This window comes from Rhododendron vialii, chromosome 9a (assembly GCF_030253575.1).
Source record: "Rhododendron vialii isolate Sample 1 chromosome 9a, ASM3025357v1".
In the NCBI taxonomy this organism is placed as follows: Eukaryota; Viridiplantae; Streptophyta; class Magnoliopsida; order Ericales; family Ericaceae; genus Rhododendron; species Rhododendron vialii.
Window position 1 is genome coordinate 31,333,457 of NC_080565.1, and position 22,279 is coordinate 31,355,735.

Below are 22,279 nucleotides of genomic sequence, written 5' to 3' on the forward strand. Positions count from 1 at the left end.
TATTCACGGTTCCATAACCAAGTTAGATTGCAGCTTGCTTATTCGTGCCTGGAGATCTTGACCAGAAGGGGTGGCGTTACTCGGGGCCCTTATTATTCCGTTTCTGAGAAGCTATTTCATTCCGTTGGTTTGGAACACGCGGTGTCAATTGTGTGCGCAATTGTGTGCGCAACCAATAAGGGTGCGTAATCTTGAAAATGTTCCCGAACTATGGAGTAAGGTTATCAGAGTGGTAGCGAGCGTGCCATTTATCGAAACTAGTGTCATTTACCCACAATGCTAGTGTTATTTAACGTGCGAAATTGAATTTGGAAAACGCGATCGATTGCAAAGTTACAATACGACGAGAGCTTATATAAGATAAGCTAATTTCTCTTCGCATTTGTTCCTATTTTACCAGCCTTGTTTGTTTCTCATCGTCTAATGCACATTTTCATAATCGGATAATGTTAATACCAAAACTGTTTTTCGTTAATGTCAAGACTTTTAGTGTATAAAACAATTATACCATGGGCGAGGTACAACGTTCTTATACACCGACGTTTTGACGCTAACAAAAATTGTTTTGGCATTGTAAAAAATCTTCTTCTACTAGCTTTTAGGAGCAACTAGCAACTGTTCTGTTCTCTTCTGGGTTAAAAATGGTCTAAAAGCTTTGACTGGAGAGCCCCCTTTTGCCTAACTTTTAGCGTGATTGTTTTCTCTCAAGGTTTCACTAGATTTTAATATAATTTTTATCTTACATGATTCGGTTAGACAAGAGGAACCGGAAAAATATCAAAATAAAGTCCAAATTTGAAAAAAGTTAAGTAAAGGCTAGATTTTAATATAATTTTTACCTTACATGATTCGGTTAGACAAGAGGAACCGGAAAAATATCAAAATAAAGTCCAAATTTGAAAAAAGTTTACAAAAGACGACCAAAAAGACACTAAGAGACTATCTTTCTCGGAAAGTTAGTCTTTCAAGTATTTTTTGGTTATTTTATATGAAAATTTTCAATTCTAGAATGTATTTTTATGCTTCTTCGTTTTCCCTCGTCGAGCCGAACGCTGTGATGTAAAAGTTATACTTAAATCTAGTTAAATTAAGAGAAAATAACTTAAAAGACACCGACAAAAAGTCAACAAAAATTAGGCCAAATGGACCCAGACTCTCAATATTGGTAAACTAAAGAAGAACATGGAAAGATATGATTTGGTAGTTAATAGTGTAGGCTACGCTTCTTTTGATTAAAAAATGGGCGAAAAGATTCGATTGGCTAGACTCAAGACACTCAGTCTAACAAATTATAAAACGCGTAAAAGATTTGATTAGCTGGATATTAAATTCCGTGGGTTGCACGAGCACAAGGCTGCAAACGAGCCGAGCCGAACTTTATCGAGCTCGATTTGTTACTAAACGAGCCAAAAATTTGAGTTTGAGCTCGGCTTTAACTTTGAAAGAGTCAAGCTTAGTCATTTACTATTAAACAAGTCTCTTTAATCAATCCGAGCCTCTCTTAAAGAGCTGAGCTCCACTCAGCTAGCTTACTAAAAGAGCCGAAAACTCGAGCTCGACTTGTTTACTAAACGAGTTGAGTTGAGTTGAGCTAAGCTGAGGGTTAACAAGCCGAGCTCGCAAACTGTTCGGTTCATTTACAGCCCTCCACACAACGAAAATATGCTCAAATTCTTGAAGCAACCCACCGACAAATGAGTTCAAGAAACCACGGGTGGTGCTTCAAAACTGTGAACTAGTACATACTAACTATATAAGCCCCACTTGTCTTCCATAAAAGTTGCATGTTCGAATCTTACAGTGCCATATATTCCAAGTCACGGGACCATTGGAGAGTTTGTCCGATTGTTAACTTCAGAATTTCGAAATTAGTCGAGATGCAGACAAATAGGTTCGACCATTGAGTGATGAGAAAAAAGAGAGAAAGAACTTAAGCCCGTTTGACAAGGGGGGGAGGACCAATTTCAAGGTTTTGTCTGGTTGTATATGTACGAAATTGGGGACAAATAGGAGTATTCCAAACCACAATCAAGTTAAAAATAGGGGGTGAAAATGGTCCCGGTGGATTTCGGTTTTCGAAGAGTACAAATTTTAATTTTCGGTTCGGTCTCGGGTATCTAAAAATACTCCCAAACCAATCTAAACTGAAATATACATGTAGGACCGATTGAAGTGATAGAGTAATAAGGGTTTTAATATTTTAGCAGTCTTAGACAGGAGTTCTGATATTTAATAGTCTTTGGATAGGGTATTTTAGTAGTCTTAGAGCATTTACAGTAGAATAATTAAAATAATAAAATTGTTAAAATTAACAATATTTTCTAAAAAAATACTCATAGTGGCATAATCAAACTTAATAATCTCTTAGCAATTCATTAAATTTTGGCTATTGGATAATCAAAAATAGCAAGATTTTGCCAATAACCAAAATCTTCTTTCTCTCTCTCTCAACAATGTTTCCAAGAAAAATATTTTTAAAAGAAATTTTTTTTTTGCAAAAACAGCTAATCGTTTTTCAAAAAACTATTTTTTTTAAAACTGTATTTTTTTTTCAAAAACTGTTATTTAAAAAAAAATTGTCTTTTTTTCAAAATCTGTTTTTTTTTTTTAACTTTTTCGGAAAAGTGTTTTTTCAAAATAAAATTTTTCAAAAATTTATTTTTTATTTCTAATAACCTGTTTTTATTAGTTTGAAAATTATTTTTAAAAAATTGTTTTATATGGTGACAATTTTTAGATTTTTACGGGTTGAAAATGTGATGAGACAAATTTTGATTATTCAATGTTGATTATGCTACTGTAGACATCTATATTATTAACTTTAACAACTCCATAAATAGATAATCCAACTTTTGATTATTCAATTTTAATTAGTCTACTGTGGATGCTATTAGACAGGAGTTATGGTATTTAAGTCTTGAATAGGGGGTTTTGATATTTTTGAAGTCTTGAGATTCAACCCCAAAAAAATCGGAAAAGCCGACCAAAGTGAACCGCCACAAACATTTCAGTGGTTTTCATCATTTCTAGACCGTACCATCCTAAATATCCGAAATCGCCAACCGAACTTCTCGGACCGTTTTTCCTCCCTCACGCTTCCGCTATTCGAATTCATGACTTTCTGGCTCTAATATTACTTGTCGGACCGTTTTTCTATCATCTCTCCTAAAACCAATCAGTGTTAGCGAAGGTTTCAATTAAGTCTTTTATGACATTCGATATCGCACCCGCAAGTTTATTTTTAAAGCGGTCATAGGGAGTGCCATTGTGTAACCAAATCCTTGGAGCCCAACAGAACTGAACCGAGCTGATTTCACCCGCAGAAAAAAAAAAGAAAAAGAAAAATCAAAGAAAGAGTCCCAAGTAAGAAATTGACAATTCGAGATTCCTCAAATTCAATCCCGTGTCTTCGTGGCTCCTGCTGGTGCTTTTGGAAAAAAAAAACTCAGTGCAGAGCGGGAATCAAGTGGTGCCCGCTTGCGCATCCGAGCCGTCCATTCTGTATTTGAATGGCTCATATTTGAAGAGAGAAAGTGTTAAGATGAAAAGAGAAAGATGATTTTAATCCGAACCATCCAAAAATATGTCGGACAGCTCGAATGCACCGGACAAGTACCCTACGTGGTACCTGCTCGACACTGAAAAATCTCTAGTGGTTTTGACACATGAACCACCTCTATTTATCAGTGCGGCTAGCTGTCAGCTCTTCAAATTGGAGAATGTTTGTGTTTTATTCATGCAAGTACATATCAGGGTGCTACATACTCCATTTCCGTTTGACCAAAAATAAATAAAATATCTGCGGTGCTATGTTTACCGTTTTGTTTCACGGATCTCTGTTGTTCCATGGCACAGAAGCCCCTACCCATCCCCATAAAACGGCAACGTATTGTAAAAAAATTAAAAAAAAAAACCCTTAGCCTTTTTATTTAAGATTTTATGGAGCAGAAACGTAATTATGAGAACTTTAGAGATAAAATTTAATTATGTCTCTTTAGAATAATATGATAAATTTTTGGATGCCTGGTGGGTACCACGTGGCCGTACTCACGTGATGCCCAAACAGTCCATCCGGACCATCCAAAAGTGTGTTAGACGGTCCAAATTGAAATCCTATCTCTCCTCTCATCCCACCACTCTCTCTCTCTTCTTTTTCTCTCCAAATCCGAGCCATTAAAACCAAAATAGATGGCCCGGATGCGCCTAACGGACACCACTTGGTACCCACCCGGCATCCAAAAATTCTTCAAACGTGTGCTGTAATTTGCAAAAAGAAATGCTAGGTGCAAAGAAAATACCCTTAAAGTGTATGCATCTGAGCCGTTCATGTACACTTTAAAGATATTTTCTTTGCTAATTTTCTTTATCCCTATCACTCCTCGTTTGCAAAAGCCAAAGGAGAGGGACGGTCCAAAAAAGCCAGGCTTGGGCGGAAACAATTTGTATGTATATGTTCCCAAAGTTCATTCCCCGTAAGAAGAAAAACAGAGTCCCACACCAGTAGTATCACAAATTGACAAATTCTCAATTCTCTCTCTCTCTCTCTCCTACTGGCGGCGGCGATTAACTGTACATGGCAAAAACAGGGGCGGGGTTAACGGAGGCCGAAACGGCGGCAGAAGAATCGTACTTGAAGAAAGAGCTGCGGAGACTCGTTGATGCAATAATCGACGGCGACGATTGCACCGTTGATACCGCCGATAGGGCTTTACGGACTCTGTCCTCTCTCAAGGCTTTGAAGTTGAAGCGTCGCTTCGTTTCTGTTGCCCTCGCCGCCGCTGACGGGGCCGCGACCACCGTCGTTCCGGACGAATTCCGGTGCCCTGTTTCTGGAGAACTCATGAGGGACCCCGTTGTTTTGGCCACCGGACAGGTTTCCTCCCCTTTTATGAATAGTTCTCCGTTTTTTTGTATTTTTTTTGCTTTTGTTTTCCCCGTTTTTTGTTCGTTTTCTTTGTTTGCTCCTTTTGAATTTTTGTGTTTGTGAGGAAAAACATGCATTCGTAAATCTAACTTAGCAATTTCTTCGTACGACAAGGGTCATGGGTAAGAAAGAGTGGGGGCCTGTGGCTTTGTTCTAATGGGCAGTTCAGAGCGCAGGAAACGCTAGTACCCTAGCGAATGAATGTTTTGGTAGGCACGTTTGGAAGTATGGTATGCTTTACCAAGACGGTAAATTTAGCATTCAAAGCAATCCCAATGTTTTTATCCATAAAATCAATGTTAAGGTAGAAATATAAGAGAGTTGAATTTTTGTGAGAAAATGTAAAAACAAGAAAAACCGGTCATCGTGCTCCTAGAAATGTGTCCTGTATGAATAATTTAGCAAATAGTACTAAGTTTTATGGGATTTTTATCGAGTTTTGCTGGATGCTTATTGCTTGGAAGCGTAAGTACTTATTTTGTTACTATTTTACGAAAGCCTATCCTTAACGCATCACAATTTAGAAATGATGTACGATATGAAATTCCAAGTACAGTAACATATAGGTCTCCCTCATAGCCCTTGGGGCCCACTTGTCTGTCCGTGAATTCAGGGTCACAAATATGACCCAATGGACTAGGCAAGGGTACAGGGTGATAAAAAGTCTTCCTGAATGATATATACTCCTGTGTCAGGATTCTTTCTTGTGATTGACTGTTTCTTGATGCTATGGTGTGTTTGGTAGAATTCACATGTTAGATTTGCTTGCTTGAATTTCTCGTTTGGTTTTTGGTCCAGCTACTAAGTAACCTTACAGCTATTCTAATTCTGATTTCTGAGTGTGTTGTTTAGCAGCCATTTGTTCCAGCTAACCAATAGACTCCAATACTGATTCATGATATCATTGAGCTTTTTCGATTCGCTAAATGCTATTTTCGAATTGGCAGACTTACGATCGGTCATCCATTCAAAAGTGGCTCAAAGATGGCCAACGAACATGCCCACAGACCCAGCAAGTCCTCTCCCACACAGTTCTCACCCCCAATCACTTGGTTCGAGATATGATTTCGCAATGGTGCAAAGATCATGGGATGGACCCGCCAAACCCCGTTTGCGACTCTGACGACGATGTAATCACCGGCTCAGACCGGACACATTTGAATTCTCTGCTGGAGAAGATGTCATCTTCCCTTTCCGACCAAAAAGAGGCTGCAAAACAGCTTCGGCTACTGACAAAGCGAATGCCGTCGTTTCGTGCACTTTTTAGTGAGTCCACTTATGCCATTCCCCAGTTGCTGTATCCACTCTCACCCGGGAGGGCTAATACCAATCCTGATCTCCAAGAGGATTTGATCGCAACGGTTCTCAATCTCTCGATCCACGACGATAACAAGAAGCTTGTTGCGGAGAATCCTTTGGTCATACCTCTGCTTATTGAGTCCTTGAAATTTGGTACTGTTGAAACAAGAAGCAGTGCTGCCGCGACTCTCTTTACTTTATCGGCTCTTGATTTCAACAAGCACATTATTGGGAAATCCGGTGCTCTCGGGCCTTTAATTGGTCTTTTAGAAATAGGGCACCCTTTAGCCATAAAAGATGCTGCTTCGGCGATTTTCAACTTATGCCTTGTCCCTGAGAATAAGGGAAGGGCCGTTCGCGAAGGAGCAATAGGAGTGATCTTAAAGAAGATTATGGACGGAGTACTTGTTGATGAGTTGTTGGCCATTCTTGCGATTCTTTCCCGCCATCAGAAGGCTGTTGAGGAAATGGGGGAGGTCGGTGCTATTTCTTGCTTGCTTAGCATTATGAAAGAGAACACTTGTGAACGCAACAAGGAAAATTGTGTTGTGATATTGCACGCAATATGTTTGAATGATCGGTCAAAGTTGTGGGAGATTAGGGAAGAAGAGAATGCCAGTGGAACTCTATCTAGGCTTGCGGAAACCGGAACTTCAAGGGCAAAGAGGAAGGCAATTGGTATCCTTGAGAGGCTGGATAGAACTGCTTCATTATTTTCGCTTTCTGCTTGATATATAGTCCCTTGAGCCTTTGTATATCCTTGTCTCGCTCTTTATGCATACCCTTTTCTTCAATTGGCACCGTACATAAGAATCCCGAATCTCTCACCTGTAAAAATATCACGTATCCTCCTTTTCTTACTATCCTGACAATAATACCCTGCTAAGCGCTATGAGCACGAGACTTTGTACTTGCCACTCTATTTGCATCGGATAAATAAACTCGCCTTATTGTTGAGTTCTACTCTTTCGAATTTTTCCGAGAATTCCTGCTTGCAACATGTTATGTTATATCTATAATTCTTGTTTTGTGTTTCAATTTTTGGGGGTGGCAAACAGGACTTCTTCCATGATCTGATTTCTTTGCAGAAACTTGTAGCATAAAACGTTGGTGCAGGTAAATACACTATAGCCTTACTGGTGAGTTCTACTCTCCGAGTCTTCTGCTGATTCCTGCTTACCTGCTATTTTTTAGGGGAAAAAAACATGATTGGTCTTTCTTATGATTACTTTATTAGGTTTAATATTGTTGCTATGATCTGATTGAAACACAAAATAAGATTTATAGCCAAATTACATGATTTTAATGGATGAGGGACCATGTAGGGTCTCTACCATTGCTGTCACAGCCAATCTCTGAGTGTCGGCAGAGTCCGGAGTATCCAGACTTAATTTTCCTTCGTTCTCTCCTGTACAATGATTTGAGTGGAACATCAAGAATTAAATGGCCATGACCAAAATAAAGTAGTTAGAGTTGGTTTGTATGACGGCACTCATAGTGATGAGATGTGTAATCGCATCAGACTAATAGTGATGAGGGAATACCACAACCGGAACCATGGTATCGTATATTTCATACTTTGTGAGGTTAGATCTCCGACCAATCAAACAGGCCTTATACGTTCTGTGAGAGCAGCCAACTCCGGACTATAAGCTGATGATTTGTAACACCGGCCTATACACTGATGTTTTCTGGACTCAACTTCCGGACTGGATATATAATTCGATCTAATGTTTCCATCTGGTCAAACAAACGGGCCCTGGTTTGTTGTTTCTAATCCAAGGCCAGGCACTGTTGCTTCAAGTATAGTGAAGGATTTGAATACCCTTTTGTATATCGAGTGATTTTGGGGCAAATTAAAAGGAAATGAAGCCTCCGCCAGTCAAGCATCGGTAGGGTTGCTTTTAGAGTGAGGCTGTTTGTCATCATCCACCGACGCGGTGGTTGGGTTGAGAGATGATTGGAGGATGCCATTTTTAAAGCCCAGTGCTGCCACCTTCGGGCGACATTCCTGTAAATTACATATCTTTTTTCAATACAATTTTCTAAGGTGAACTTTGCTAATGGATCCTTTCAATGGGGGGATAGTGACATACTGACATATTGGATTTCCGCATTTCCATAGTTCGACATCCGAAAGGTGCTTTTCCCTACCAAACGTCCCCTTAGCTTTTCACGTTTTCTTTTGTAATCCTGGGCCCTTTGTAGATTTCCAAGGGTATGTATATTCATCTTTTTTTTACTCCCAACTGTTAGGGTTTTCGAGCCGCTTACGCGTACCTCAACTAATCTCCATCCTGTATTATCTCCATCTAGATTATTGTCTAGATTTTTGTTGAAATCTAACAAAGATTTAATAAACAAAGAAGGAAACTCAAAACCCACGGGAATCCGATTTTCTTCCGGATTTTCATCTAGAAGAAAATCTAAATTTTTCTTCTAGATTAGCATCTAGATTTTTGTCTAACTTTGACAAAGATTTAATTCCAATTTGATTCGATGGAGAGATAAACCAGTGGCACTTTCCATTGTGCAAGCAAGATTGGTTGGATTAGCCCACTTTTCTATAGGTTATATATTCACTTATGCAGCTTTCTTGCTTGCCTCTACATTGGGTAAATTTGGTTAATTTTTATTTAGTGTCGTATCGTATATAATGTGGTATATAATATATATGATAATCCCATTTCTTTTGATGGGAAGAAGGTCCATCTTCTTATATTTCTACATCTAGGATCCGACTTGTATCATAGATACTGATAGGAACTAAAACATTATGGCAAGGAAAAGTTTGATTCAGAGGGAGGGGAAAAGGGAAAAATTGGCACAGAAATATGATTTGATTCACTGCTTTAGGTATCTGGTTCATTGCTTTAGGTATCAGCACTATGGCTTTTAATCTAAACGGTTTCCTTTTCCAAAGATTATTGAATTTTTTATTATGTTATAGGAATTTCCAACTATGTCAAGAAAAGTCCCATAAGCATATCTTGAGTTGGTACGCAAATGAGATCCCCAATAGCTTCCCGGCCCGATCAAACGCAGAATCGAACCCTGATCAATTGTCCAAGGAGCAAATCCACCAAGCGTATGGTACTGGAATGATTTAGAATACCACATGGCTGTACTCTGATACTTACTAAATAGTTACTCAATTTAATAGGGCTGGGTATTTATAAAAAGTTGCATGTATATGTGTAGATTTGTCAGCAAACCTATCTTAATTTGTGGGCTTTTGATTAGGTGGTCCATGGAAAGTGGGACTATTCTTCTTTTTTGAGTTTGACAAGCAATGCCATGGCATTGGTGCAAGGTGGTAAGATATGGTTTGGGACCTTTATATTCCCTTTTTTTTTAAAACTACTCCTTTTGAAAATGCTAGTGAGTGTAACATCTAGGGAAATGCTTATCTTGCCACAAGATTCCATTGCCACCAACTTGTGAATGTGGACTTTTCGCCATAAACCATTGGTTGAAGACAGAGTTTTGATGTCTCTAAAAGCTTCAACCAATTCTCTGTCCCTCATCTCCACAGAAGAATGCATACTTCCGCTCACATTTGTAAAGAGTGGTTTCGGAGTTGTTCTTGATTTTTATTTTTTTTTGGGTTTGGGTTTTGATTTAAATTAGTGAACAGATTTACAAAGGGAGTGGAAACGATCAAACAACTATATAAAGTGTTTGTATTTGCTTCAGCGCACCTCGTCTAAAGATGATAATGACATTCGTATCCTTGAACATTCATAGGATATCCAGTAGTAAAATCTCTCATAAAAACTAGTATTTTTAATCACGTAGAAGTGTTTCTATCTTGTGGCAGGATATCAGCCACAGTTGTAACTACAAGCCCTAGAATTTCATGAGAGAATAATTATACATACGAAAGATTACTACAAACTTTTTGAACACTACGTGTTGGGAATTATGTTCACTGGTACAACCAAACGTTACAGAGAGAAAGAGAGAGAGAACAAATATCACCGGCAGTTGCAATCGCGTGAGATCACAAGTTGAGACAATTATCAAAATTGAACATGGAAAAGCATTTGGATAGAACTTGTTCACAAGAGGTTTGATGCAACTCAGATAAGCCTTGTCAATATTGCATCTGCTTCTGTCATTTGTCAAGAAAATAGCAACTCTGCCTCTGCAGCTAAAACTTTTAGACCATACAATCTGGCACTAAGCATCTTGAGAACATCCCCAGCCCTCTCTTCTGCACCACAACATTTTAGGAAAAAGGAACCAAAAGAATGTTATGTCACCATTGTAACTTTTTAGAGTGAACAATTAATATCGGACATATATCCGTACTTGTTTGGAAGTGTGGAGGAGGTCGGGCGGAATTTTGTAAAGGTCTTCATCAACCGCTCTGACCACCTTGGGTGTGGTGGTGGTTCTTCTAGTTTGTAATTGCCTACGTACGGCGATGTTGTTGTTGTTGTGCTTGGGGAGGTACTCGTGCAGCTGTTTCCTTGGCGGTTCGGTCACGTCACCGAGTTGCTTGATCTTCTTCTTGACTTGATTCGTCTTCTGATCCTCAACATGGGGGTACCCTTTGTTACTAAGGGTACTCCTTGTCTGCAATGTTACCAGCCACAACCCACATCTTAAACATCCATTGTCATAATTTATATGTCTCCACTTGAAATAAACCGCAAAGGCAAAAACAAATGGATAGATAAACAGGCAGATATTCGATACAAATTACTATCTCACGATTGATTAATGAAAATGGATTTTTTTTTTTAAACTCAGGTGTCCGAGCCGGCTTACGCCATGCGCACCTCTTTAATCAAAATGATTTTACCAAGGGTGAGCAAAAAATCTGTCAAACCGCGAATCCAGTCCAAATCGAAAGGTTTGGTTTGGCTTTTTAGTAGTGTGGTTTGATCATTGTTTAAAAAAATTAGAAACCGCTTTATATGGTTTGGTTTGTGGATTCACAGTCACGGTCATGGTTCCAAACTGATCCGAACTGTATAATACATTTCTATATAATTTAACTAGTTCTTGCTCGGCACTATCCACCATTTGATGGCATTTTTTGTAATATATTTGTAAGAGTGTGGGTGTTTTCTTAAAAGAGTTGAAGAGCACACATCAGCCTTTAGATCAAATGAATCTCAGCCCTTCTTTCAACTTGTGTTTGTATGGTTCCCACACCCTTGTGTTTTATTAGGTAGATTATTATTACCACTGCCCTTTTGCTGCCTTATTTCAATTCAATAGTTTTTAGGAATTATCTTTGGTATTTTATTTGGTTAAACTATCTTAAGATTTTTAATAGTTGATATTCTTAGTTTGTTCATTTAGTGACTTATATACCAGTATTTCATTTTCTTAGTTTAAGACTTGGGGCAATTATTAGTATTCTACTCTTAATTAGTTGGTTGAAGTTAGTGTGTTTTGATAATTTGAATGGAATTGGTTTTAATACAAGTTTTCTTTTAATTTATCTTTGTAATTTTAAGTACTTTAAATATTTTTTGAAGATGATAGTTTAGTTCAAAGCAAACTGTGGTTTAAACCGAAACCAAACCGTATTTATATGGTTTGGATTGGTTTGGTTCTATGCCTTTTGTGGATTGATTTGGTTCTCTAAATTCATAATCTGTAGGTATTGGTTTGGTTCTTGATTTACTATAAAACCGAACCAATCCGGACCATGCTCACCCTTGAATTTTTCCAACCCAAGTGTCTCACATGTTGAAGAAGAAATGTTAAGTGTTCACGGGCCCAGGCCCATGAACTGGCTTGTATGGTTTCAAATGGGCCAGGAAGTAGTAGGTCAGACGCCGAACCCCACCTTGTTACAGGGCAAAGGGCAATTATTGGCCATTGGCCCATTGAACCGAACAGTTTTGGACAACGCCCAGCTGATGAGCTGGGTGCCCACGTGAATCACAATTAGGTACCATTACTTGGTCGAGTGACCCACCAATTTGATGCTTTTTGAATTGGAACCGTGTTGGAACAGGCGCTAACCAACTCATCTAAAAGCAATTGTTGTTAGAGGAGACGTAACTTAATCTTTAAAGGGCAGCACAAAACCCTGCACTAAGCAACAAGTAGACACGAGACGCTTCGCAGTACTGTCCATGCATCACCTGACGGGTGGAGGCGGTTAGTCCTCTCCATGCTTGCCCCGCTCCAACAGAGGGCATCTCGAGTAGAGGGTGGATGCTGACACTCATAAAGTCAACAATCTCCCCCAGCACCAATCTGGCAGTCGAACTCGTAACCTCACTCTAATACCACTTGTTGGATCAGATGAGATGCTAACCAACTCACCTAAAAGCAATTACTGTTAGGGAAAGGTGCAAGTTAATCTTTAAAGGGCAGCGCAAAGCCCTGCACTAAGCGAAAGAAATACATGAAGCGCTTCGCAATGCTGTCCATACAACACCGACGGGGTGAAGGAGGTTAGTCCTCCCTATGCTTGCCCCACATCAGCAGAAAACATCTCAAGTAGAGGGTGAATGTTGGCCCCATAAAGCCAACAAACCAGATCGGATCTCTCTGGTGCTAAAAATGGACTTGACGATCCAGTTTCAGCCCCCTCTCAGACTTTTTTCATGCCCACGTCGATGATTCAAACCGTCCACTTTTTAAAACACATCAAGAACATATATCATGCCAAAAATCTAAGTTGGTATGATTTCGAAATGAATTTAGTTACTACTACCAATCGGAAAGCAATGGACAGCTAAAACTACACTAGAAATTCTCAACCATCCGGAATGGGGAAGAATCTATTCTTTCCAGAAAGAAATTTTCAACAAATCTATAAGCCATTAAAAGTATTTTTGGCCACCTAAAATTACACATGATGGGCTCTTAGCTAGGAGTCCAACCTCGGACCGCAGAGACACCTCGTTGAGACGAATGATTATAATTTATTAACCACGATAAGATGAGAGGGAGAGGAACCTTTTGCTTTAGAGGAGTAGGCTTTTCCTTGAAATAATTAAGATCAGCAGCACATTCGCCGGAACTAGAGTTGCTGTACCGAAACAAACCGGCTTGCCTAGCGCTCTCGAAGTACTGTGTGATCGGCAGATCATTCACGTACTCCCAGTTCCCAAACGCCGGAATTTGACCGCTCCGTTTGTCGACGTAGTACCCCTTCCCCTCCTGTATGCATACATTCATACGAACGTAAACGTTACTAACTACAGCTAACACTATTGATTTTAGCGGAGAAAAAAAGAAGCATAGTGAAGAGGTAAAACAAAAGGCAAAAGAACCATGGACTGGAATTACTTACACTCATAATGTGATTTTTGGTATGGAAGCTAGCAAGTAGCAGAGGATTAAACCAGAAAACAAAACCAACAAAAAAGTTGGAGAAGAAGGTTGAGTTTGCTGGAAAGGATGAGAGGGAGAGAGCTAAAGTGTTGAATAGGAAGGTATGTGGATTGGCCGGATCTTCTGTTACTAGGAGCCAGGACAGAGAGAGAGAGAGAGAGAGAGAGAGAGTACTGTTTGTAGTTAGAGAAAGGAACAAAAGACAGTGATTGAAGGTTGAAGGAAGTGTCAGATAAAAAAAAGAGAGTTTGAAGAAAGTGTTGTTTAGTTTTGACTCCTGGACCACTGGCATGGGAAAATGTGGAAAAAAGGTGCTCCACCTTTTTGACTTTTTCGGGTTTGTTTAGCCGGATTCAGCTGTATGAAGATAACAGAAGTAAAAGAAGCATCCTTGGTACAAAATAATACCAGTTCAACGATTTTGCTATAGCAGCCCCGCAGGGATAAGAAACTTAAAACCTGTAAACACGGTGTCTAATAAATTTTATCTATTTATCTCTTTAATTATTACTTTAAAAAATTTCCGTTGAAACCTTCAAAGGAACAAAATCTTTACTATTACGTAAATGAAAGACACCTGATTTGATGTACATCCCTTATTGCTTCACGCAAATTAAAGGCTTATTTGAATGATTTTTTTTTTTTCATAACCAAGTGTTGGAGCCAATTTACACGCGTTTCGACCAATTTTGATGGAATCCCACCGTTATTAGTGGAGGCCCTATTTAAATACAAAGCAAAACTTTTATGGACCGATTTTAAGAGAGTTGATAGCAACTAAGAGCATCTCCAGCAGCCTTCTAGCTCACTTCCCCCTTTTCGTCTCTTAGATAAGGCAAACGTCCAAAATACCGTCTCCCTCCCTTCTCTCTCCGCCTTCAAAGCCACCAGATCTAACCGCAAATTGCCCTCGTCGTTGGCTCCAGCAAAGGTAAGAACAATTGCCCTCCTCCTCTTCTCTCTCTCTCAAATGGGCCGTCGTCATTGTCGGTGAATGTAAGAACACTTGCTTCTGCTGAGATTTTGATTGCCATCGTTTTGAGATTGAGGTTGCCGTTGTTCACAAAATAAGGGTTTATGTGATTATTTTGCTTAGGTTGTTGGGGTTTGTGTTATTTGGTGGCTAGTGAAAGTGAGAAATTCTCCGCAATTTGTCGAGAAACCACTTGAGGCTATTGGAGATGCTCAGATTTCGAATATTGAGACCTTAGTAAGGAGAAAACCCCGAACTTTAACTACCAGATCAACGTACCCCTCGAGTTAAAATGATTAATATCTAAAGACATGCCATTGCAATGCAACATCATTAAAAAATGCAGAAATCCTATTGGTACCGACGGTACCCATAGGGAAAATGCACCGACGGCCACCGGACGGCCGTCTCCGGTCACCGGAAGGCCGATCCGAGCCGTCCAAAAATTTTAAAAAATAAAACCGAGTGGCCTTACGCGAGAATCAATGGCATCCGAGGTGTGTAGGGTACTTGATCCGAGTACCCCTTTTTCGTGTATATACACGTATATACAAATATACACGAAAAATGGGTGCTCGGATCAAGTACCCTACACACCTCGGATGCCATTGATTCTCGCGTAAGGCCACTCGGTTTTATTTTTTAAAATTTTTGGACGGCTCGGATCGGCCGTCCGGTGACCGGAGACGGCCGTCCGGTGGCCGTCGGTGCATTTTCCCTATGGGTACCGTCGGTACCCATAGCAGTACTCTAAAAAATGATGGTTTTCTGTAATCATTTTAGAAGAATAGGAAAGGCTATCTCACAACGAGTTATCATGAGTTGTTTACCTAATAAATTTTGATAATTGTGGAGTGGGGTCCATTACTTGTGCATGTGTGTACATGTGGAGCAAAGGTTGACTAATTGGAGTGAGAAAGAAACAAAAGTCAGTGAAAGTTGGGAAGTGGAGTAGGTAGGGGGCCTGGCTCTGGCTACCACGTTTTCTAAATTGTTTAAGGTTTCATTTCAAACATCTTTTTAAAAAATAAGTACTTATTTCACATTTTTAAATTCATAAATAATATAAATAAAAAATAAATTTTCAATTATTTTTGCATCGTAAAAAAATCTCAATGAGATCTATCAAATAAAATTCATATTGATAGAAAAACTATTTATCTAAACACATAATTTTTTAACTTAAAATTATTTTCTTAAAAAATAAATATTTATTTTCTTTCGAAAACGGGGCCTAAGTGCTCCTAATCCTAATTTAAAGTATTGCTGAAATTTATCAAATCCGAAAGAAAATCCGGAGTCCAAACCTATGCGAATCCCGCAAACTGACCTAAATTTGAAGCATAAATGTTTTTATGCAGACTTTGGAGAAATCTTAGCGGTAATAGAATTTTGGCAAAGATAGCACTTGAAATCTCATCCAAACACAACATAAATGTTTGTATCATATTCTTTAAATCTTTCAGTTATTATTGTTTTGAATACTCGTATCGTATTCTTTAAATCTTTCAATTTTTATTCGTCAATTATATAAAAGGTTTCATTTAAAAAAAGTTCGCGTCAACCCCAAAAAATTCAAAGCCAGCCCAGTCCATCTGTAATCTTCCTAATGGAACTGCTTCATGCTAATAAGATACTCCCTTTGTCCCAATTTACTTGTCCCAATTCTATTCTAACTGGATAAAAAAATTAGTTATATCTTTAAATTGATAATAAATTTTATATCAAATATGTATCTTATTTGATAGATCTCGATTTGTTCTATAATACAATGTTCTCAAAATCACCTAAAACATTATAAATTACAAAATATAATCAATTGAAAAGTATTACGAACTCTCAAAAGTAATAATTAAATTGGGACGGAGACAGTATGTCTTTCACAACAGCCCAAGACTATCATATCCGAATCCCGTTGGACTGTCCGGTCCAGTTTAATTAAAATGCAAACAAGGATATCCAATCCCATTTTGTTCCGGGCCACAATCTGGAAACGTACAGCCCAGATTAGTCATCTCCGAATCCCGAACTTAACGTCCTGTTTGTATCTTGAGGAAATAAAGAAAGAGAAAATTTTAAGGAAAGTATAGAAAAAAAAATAAAAAATCACTGTGCTTAGGATTTGTTTGGACCTTACAGAAAAGAAATCCCTTCCATTGTTTGGTTGAAACTTGAGAGAGAGAGAAGAAAAAAAACGGAAATCAAAGCTTGCTGTGGAATTTTTCTCTCTTAATTATTTTCCTTTCTTTTTCCCACTTTCCACAAGTTCCAAACGGAGCGTTAGTTCTTTGTTTTGTTATTTTCTTCTCTATTTCCTCTCAAACCCAAAAAAGAAGAAGATATTGCTAAAATTTTGAGGAATGTGTAGATGACAATTCACTATGCTTAGAGTTTTTTGGAACTTATGGGGAAAAAATGAAAAGAAAGGAAAATTTCCTTTTCTTGTTTGGTTGAGAGAAAAAAGAAGAGAAAATAGAAAAAAACAAAGTTTTCAATGCATAGTAGAATTTTCCTCTAGATTTTCTTCTATTTTTCTCTCTTTATCATTTTTCTTTTCTTTCTCACACTTTCCACAAGTCCCAACCGGAGTGTTAATTATTTGTTTTGTTATTTTTCCTCTCTCCGTTCTCTCTGTTTATTCTCAAACCAAACAAGGAAAAATTATCTCTCTTTTCTTTCTTTTCCCTAGTTCCAAACAAACTCTCTAAATCATTGTTCTACTAAGGGTGGTTTTGGATTAAAAAGTAAAGTTGGCTTCTTCTTCTTTTGTTTTTATTTAATTTTTTTTGCATTTGTTAGTTTTGTGTCAAAATTTTGTGACTTATCGATTCGTTTTGACGAAAGGAATCGGAAAAGTAAAATTTTTTTGAATAAAAACAAAAATAAGTTAAAAAGATAAAATTACTCTTGGCCGCATAATTTTGCTCTTGACCGCGGAAGATTACTCTTGGCCGTAAAGAATTTGCCGCGCAAAGTTTTACTCCTTTTATTTTTTTTTTGAAAAAAATTTATGAGTTTCGATTATGATTTTTTACTTTGTCGATTTCTCTCGTGGAGACGAATTAGTAAGTTATAAAAGTTTGACGCAAAGCAAAAAAATTGCAAAAAAGAAATTCAATAAATAAATAAAAACTTTTTAATCCAAAATTAGCCTAGCCCTGAAGCCAAACGGGGGGCAATCACAGGACCAAACAGACGCACCCAGAAAGTCCCCAAAATCCTGAGCGACCCACACCTCTCTCTCTCTCTCTCTCTCTCTCATCATCATCATCATCATCATCATCAAAAATCAATTTCTTCGATTTCGATTTCATTTCGTCTGGTTCTCCAAAAGATCAGTCATCAGAAGAAGGAGAAGGAGAAGGAGGGAAGAAGAAGGAAAGAAACGATGTCGTTTACCCTGAGGAGCGTGAAGGTAGCGCCGAACTCGGCGAGTCTGGAGGAGGCTCGGACCCGGGTGTTCGACTTCTTCCGGTCGGCTTGCAGATCCATCCCGACCGTCATTGACATCTACAACCTCGACGACGTCGTCTCCCCCTCCCAGCTCCGCTCCTCCATCGCCTCCCAAATCCGCAAGAACTCCCACATCACCAACCCCAAGGTACCTCCTCCTCTATTTACATGCATATATGTGTAGTTGTGCTGTTAGATAACGTATTGTGTTGCCTTCATTTGTGGCTCCGTTCGCTTCTGTTGAGAATCCCTTGGTATTTTGTTAGGTCAGGCAGACTTCTGGATTCCGAGTTGTGTATTTAGTCAGTTGATTGTACGTGTTCTGCTTGTCAAGTTGTTAAATTTGGAAAATTTGTGGGTTCTCTTTCGTGTTAATTTTTTTAGGATCGAACAGGAGAAACTTTTATGTGGTACATTCATTTGTCACTATCACTAACATTGGGTCTGAAGGAAACACATCGGTTCTACTGTTTCATGATGGTTAAGGTATCTGCAAAATTAGAATTCCATGGAATTGAAGCCAAATGAGAAAAAGCCACAGAAATGTTGGAATCGTTATTGGGAACAAATGGAAAGTAGAAATGTTGGACTAATAAGACATGGAAAGAAGAAACATGCATCAAAGCATTGTCCCTAACCCGGGCACTCTCACCGTTACCCTCCTTTAGGGATAAGAATCATGAAAAGGGGGGAAAGGCATGAGAGTTAGGGTGAGTTCACGCTATATTTTTGTCTTTTAGTTTTTTTTTTTATTTACGAAAACTTCCTTTCATAATTTTTGTTTAGCTAATCGTCGTAATTTTTTGTATAAACCATTTGTCTCGCCGAGGGAAATCGGAAAAGTACGAAAATGTGGACCGGAGTTGAAAAAAGTTCGGATAAGACAACACTGTAGACAAAGAATACCAGCTGTTTGATATTTTTTGTCTTTCATGAACCTTTTTTTTTGCTTTGTGTCATAATTTTTTCCTTTTTAGACTCCTATTGTCGAGACGAGTGGTTGTCCCAAAAAATAAAACTTGAATTTAACAAAATTCGTAAAAGACGTATAGAAATACCAAAAGTATAGGGTGAACTGAACTTAGCCTTAGATGTCTATGACAATCAACAATTATCCCGAACTCGGTTACCTAGTGATCTTCCCGTTAGCTTGAACCCTGTCTTTACTCTTGATAATGGACTGCAACAATGGTTAATGCTCAAAGAGAAATCTTCAAGACTACTTGATAAGGATAGCATTGTTGATTCTCACGTTTATTGCTACGGCAAGTCCCCCTTTTTTCTTTTTTTGGAATGGAAGTCTCCTCCCTATTTGTAAATGAATTGTTTCCCTTAATCCCTACGAAGCCATTTGAAATTCCTCATGGTTTTCCGTTTTGTTTGCAACCGTTATATATTTGTAAATAAGGACAAGAAATAGAGAAGCTACACAACACGGACTGCGCTACTGTGTATCTGCGGTGCGGTGTATCTCTACCATCCAATCTCTTATCGATTTTCTTCGACACAAGCGGCCAAAAAGACTCCACTCTAGGATTATCTCCCAAAACCATCCCCATACGTGAATGGAAGATACTCATTACTCCAGTCCGGTCTCATACTCAACGGCCTCGATATTATTGGTTGAACTTTATGCATACTCAACTAATCTTGTTGGAAATGTATCTTATATCCAGATCTTGATTGTCTCATGCTTGGAGGTTGTGATTATATTTGAGTTCATCTAATATTGACCACAATGGGCAACCTCCCAAGCCAACCTAGTTTTAAGTGCATAGTTCCGACCTGTTTTAGGCAAAATTGCATCACCTACATGACAAAAAGGGAAAAAAAACATGAAACATGAAACAAACTTCTCTAGATGAAGAGAAGATGACTTATACGTTTTCCAATCTGACATTGGCATGACCTATCATGCAACCTTATGCCCAGTCCGATTTCCGGTTGTCAATATAGCTTTTCAAGCACATAAAGGAAGCAGATTGGTTAATGGAATTAGGTTGGTAGTTGGTGGATTAGCAAAAGGGTCTTTCGACAAGTTTTAATGGTGATCAAATATGGAGGACTTCTTAGGTATGATGGTGTTTTATGTTGCAGAATCCAATACCCTGGGTGGATGTGGTGACTGTGGTCCTTTGTTTGAAGAATGGTGATGAGCTCATAAAGATAACTAGTCCTACCAATCAGTATCACATCAGAATGAGAAGATTATAAATCAACTTTAGTAATGATCATTGAAAATCTCCCGGATCCAGTGAATATTATACCTTGTGAAATTGGAGGTGGTTGTTTTTTCTAGACATGGATGTTAAACTACTATATGATTCTTTTGTAATGATTTGCCTGCAGAACTTTTTCTTTGATTAAATTAGCCTTTTTGTGGGCTGTTGGAGTAAAGAGTAAAACCTAATCCTCTTATACATCGAATTCAAAAGTCGTGTCTAATATCATTTTTTGCTTTTGTTCCAAATTGATAGTTCTACAATTTAGTGTGCATTTTTCTTTCTTGTCTCTTTTGTCTTTTTCTTTTCTTACTGATTGCTCATTTAGATGTGACTCTTACATCATTTAGGATGTTGAAGTAAATAAAACACTTGGTTTAATTTGAAGTCCCAGCTTGTTGGAAAAGCTTTACATTCCTAGTATGATTAGTTATGAGGAATTGACTCGTTAATTTTGACTTGAACTTGAGGACTGCAACAACTTTGCTTGCCTTCCTTAATAGATATCTGTCAAATGCATTATGCACATTTGAAGTAAGGGAGGGCTAATGCGGCGACATGGTTATATAGTGCTACTGCGCTTTATTCTGACAAGGGCATCCTCAAGTTTTCTCTTTGGTTGGTGGTTGGTTTCAAAGTGAGAAAGGATAGAGAGAGGCAGGCTGCCGCCTGGGCACATGACCATCTCTCAATGGTGGGTGAAGCCGATGGGATGGAAGAAGAGAGGAGTATTTGGTGTCCTATGTAATGAGAGTACCAGACAACAGAGAGAGGAAAGTCTGCACCAATTTGACTAAATGAGGGCATAACGGTCAGTGCGCATCTAGTATTGTGGCACCATAAGATTGTGCCATGTCTTGCCGAAAGCGAGAGAAACCCCATCCCTTACTCTATTGCAGACCTTAGGAAGGAATGCTGGGCAGGTCTCTTGCGGAAGTGAACCTGCTTTCTAATATATCACCCCTCGCCCGGCCTTTACTTGATAGCTACTTCACCAGGACCAATAGCCCAGCTACACTACCACTATGCATCCTATACTTGCTTGCAACCCTTGTACTTCCTTGTACATCTTTCTTAGAAGTAATTGGCAATTCTAATATGCCCTAGTGGGGATGTTGGAGTTTAGTAGTGTATGCCATCTTTCTGATTGCTTTTAGTTACTACACTGCAGGTGATTGACATGCTGCTGTTCAAGGGGATAGAAGAGCTGAACAACGTTGCCGAACATGCAAAGCAGAGGCATCATATCATCGGTCAATATGTAGTTGGTAGCGGGGGCCTTGTGCAGGATTTGGGAAGCAAGGATCAGGCCAACTCCAATTTCCTCAAAAACTTCTACGAAGGCAACTACTTCTAGGCATTTTTTTGATATAAGAACTTTTGAACCTTATTTTGCTGTGCTTGGGACCTGCCTCGGATGGGGTTGTGGTTTCGGCTGTAGAATTCGAAAATAATGTTGCACTTTCTGAATCTTGTTAGATGGAGACATTCATGTTCTTTATTTCAGATTTCAAAACGCTCCTCAGTCTGAATAACCTTTTGATGATGCTCAAGTTTTTCCCCGAACTTCATTCTGGGACTTTGATGGTTTTCTTTTTCTACCAAGGGATATTAGAATTGGAAATGTTAGAGACACCGACCAGAGATCTTAACTACTGATATTTTCACAGTTGTCAAATGCGGGTCTCACATGTATCGGACTGCTATGAAGTCATCTGTGGTATGTGTCGGCATACGTAGTAACACTGCTCATCAATTTGAACCATAGATTTTTTTCACATCCTCAAAGAACCTCCTCCACGACCACTTGGGTTATACCGCTAATGCTATAGCCCGGGGTCGTGTTGGTGGAACATTTTTTTTTTTTTTTTTGACACGGATGGTGGTGGAATGGTGGTGGAACTTAAACTAGTAAAAATCACTACTAAAATGCAAAGCGAATTCAGTTGTTTGGGTGTGCAGAGAGAAGGTGGGTGTGTAGCTTGAAGGTCAATAGGTCACCCCTCTGGCCATTGGGTGAACTACCGAGACTACCCTTGTCGTGCCAATTTATATACAAAACCAGTACTACTGTAATAGGGTGAATTACAACAATCT

The 22,279-nt window shown here is 38.7% G+C and overlaps 3 protein-coding genes across 3 annotated transcripts; 2 read left to right on the plus strand and 1 right to left on the minus strand.

Moving 5' to 3' along the window:
- Positions 1 to 4,382: 4,382 nt before the first annotated feature.
- On the plus strand, positions 4,383 to 7,186 carry LOC131301103 (U-box domain-containing protein 9-like). The gene is made up of 2 exons (XM_058327253.1): positions 4,383 to 4,873; positions 5,872 to 7,186. The coding sequence occupies exons 1-2, from the start codon at positions 4,574 to 4,576 to the stop codon at positions 6,952 to 6,954; spliced, it is 1,383 nt and encodes a 460-aa protein (XP_058183236.1). The 5' UTR covers positions 4,383 to 4,573; the 3' UTR covers positions 6,955 to 7,186.
- Positions 7,187 to 9,974: 2,788 nt separating this feature from the next.
- Positions 9,975 to 13,773, minus strand: LOC131301104 (uncharacterized). The gene is made up of 4 exons (XM_058327254.1): positions 13,494 to 13,773; positions 13,157 to 13,360; positions 10,538 to 10,804; positions 9,975 to 10,439 (listed from the first exon to the last, which is right to left on the minus strand). The coding sequence occupies exons 1-4, from the start codon at positions 13,497 to 13,499 to the stop codon at positions 10,386 to 10,388; spliced, it is 531 nt and encodes a 176-aa protein (XP_058183237.1). The 5' UTR covers positions 13,500 to 13,773; the 3' UTR covers positions 9,975 to 10,385.
- A 3,893-nt stretch (positions 13,774 to 17,666) lies between these two features.
- Positions 17,667 to 21,735, plus strand: LOC131301105 (NADH dehydrogenase [ubiquinone] 1 alpha subcomplex subunit 6). Its single transcript, XM_058327255.1, has 2 exons — positions 17,667 to 18,108; positions 21,354 to 21,735. The coding sequence occupies exons 1-2, from the start codon at positions 17,896 to 17,898 to the stop codon at positions 21,537 to 21,539; spliced, it is 399 nt and encodes a 132-aa protein (XP_058183238.1). The 5' UTR covers positions 17,667 to 17,895; the 3' UTR covers positions 21,540 to 21,735.
- Positions 21,736 to 22,279: the final 544 nt, after the last annotated feature.